This window comes from Penaeus monodon, chromosome 22, assembly GCF_015228065.2.
Source record: "Penaeus monodon isolate SGIC_2016 chromosome 22, NSTDA_Pmon_1, whole genome shotgun sequence".
Classification (NCBI taxonomy): Eukaryota; Metazoa; Arthropoda; class Malacostraca; order Decapoda; family Penaeidae; genus Penaeus; species Penaeus monodon.
Window position 1 is genome coordinate 27,062,516 of NC_051407.1, and position 238 is coordinate 27,062,753.

General features: G+C 58.4%; 1 protein-coding gene across 1 annotated transcript in view; it reads right to left on the reverse strand.

Moving 5' to 3' along the window:
- The window catches only part of LOC119587386 (putative ammonium transporter 3), a 14,615-nt gene that overhangs the window by 5,140 nt on the left and 9,237 nt on the right, over positions 1-238 (reverse strand). Inside the window, exon 9 of the mRNA XM_037936129.1 lies at positions 98-229. Within this exon, the coding sequence (XP_037792057.1) occupies positions 98-229 (132 nt within the window). The remainder of the gene's footprint in view (positions 1-97; positions 230-238) is intronic.

Genomic DNA, 238 nt, shown 5'->3' on the forward strand with positions numbered 1-238 from the left:
TCCATTAACCCTCTGACTCACTCCCCCCCAACCCTCTGACTCAAGCCTCATTCCCCCCCAACCCACTGACTCGCACTCCATTTAACTCGTGACTCACCATGCACGGACGTGGCTCCCACAGGGTCGTCGATATGAAGCTTGTCGAAGAGAGGCATCGCCAGGACAGCAATGAGACCACCAACAATGCCGATGAACAGAGCCTCCCACGTGGTGAAGAGAGCGCAGCCGGCTGGTGGGG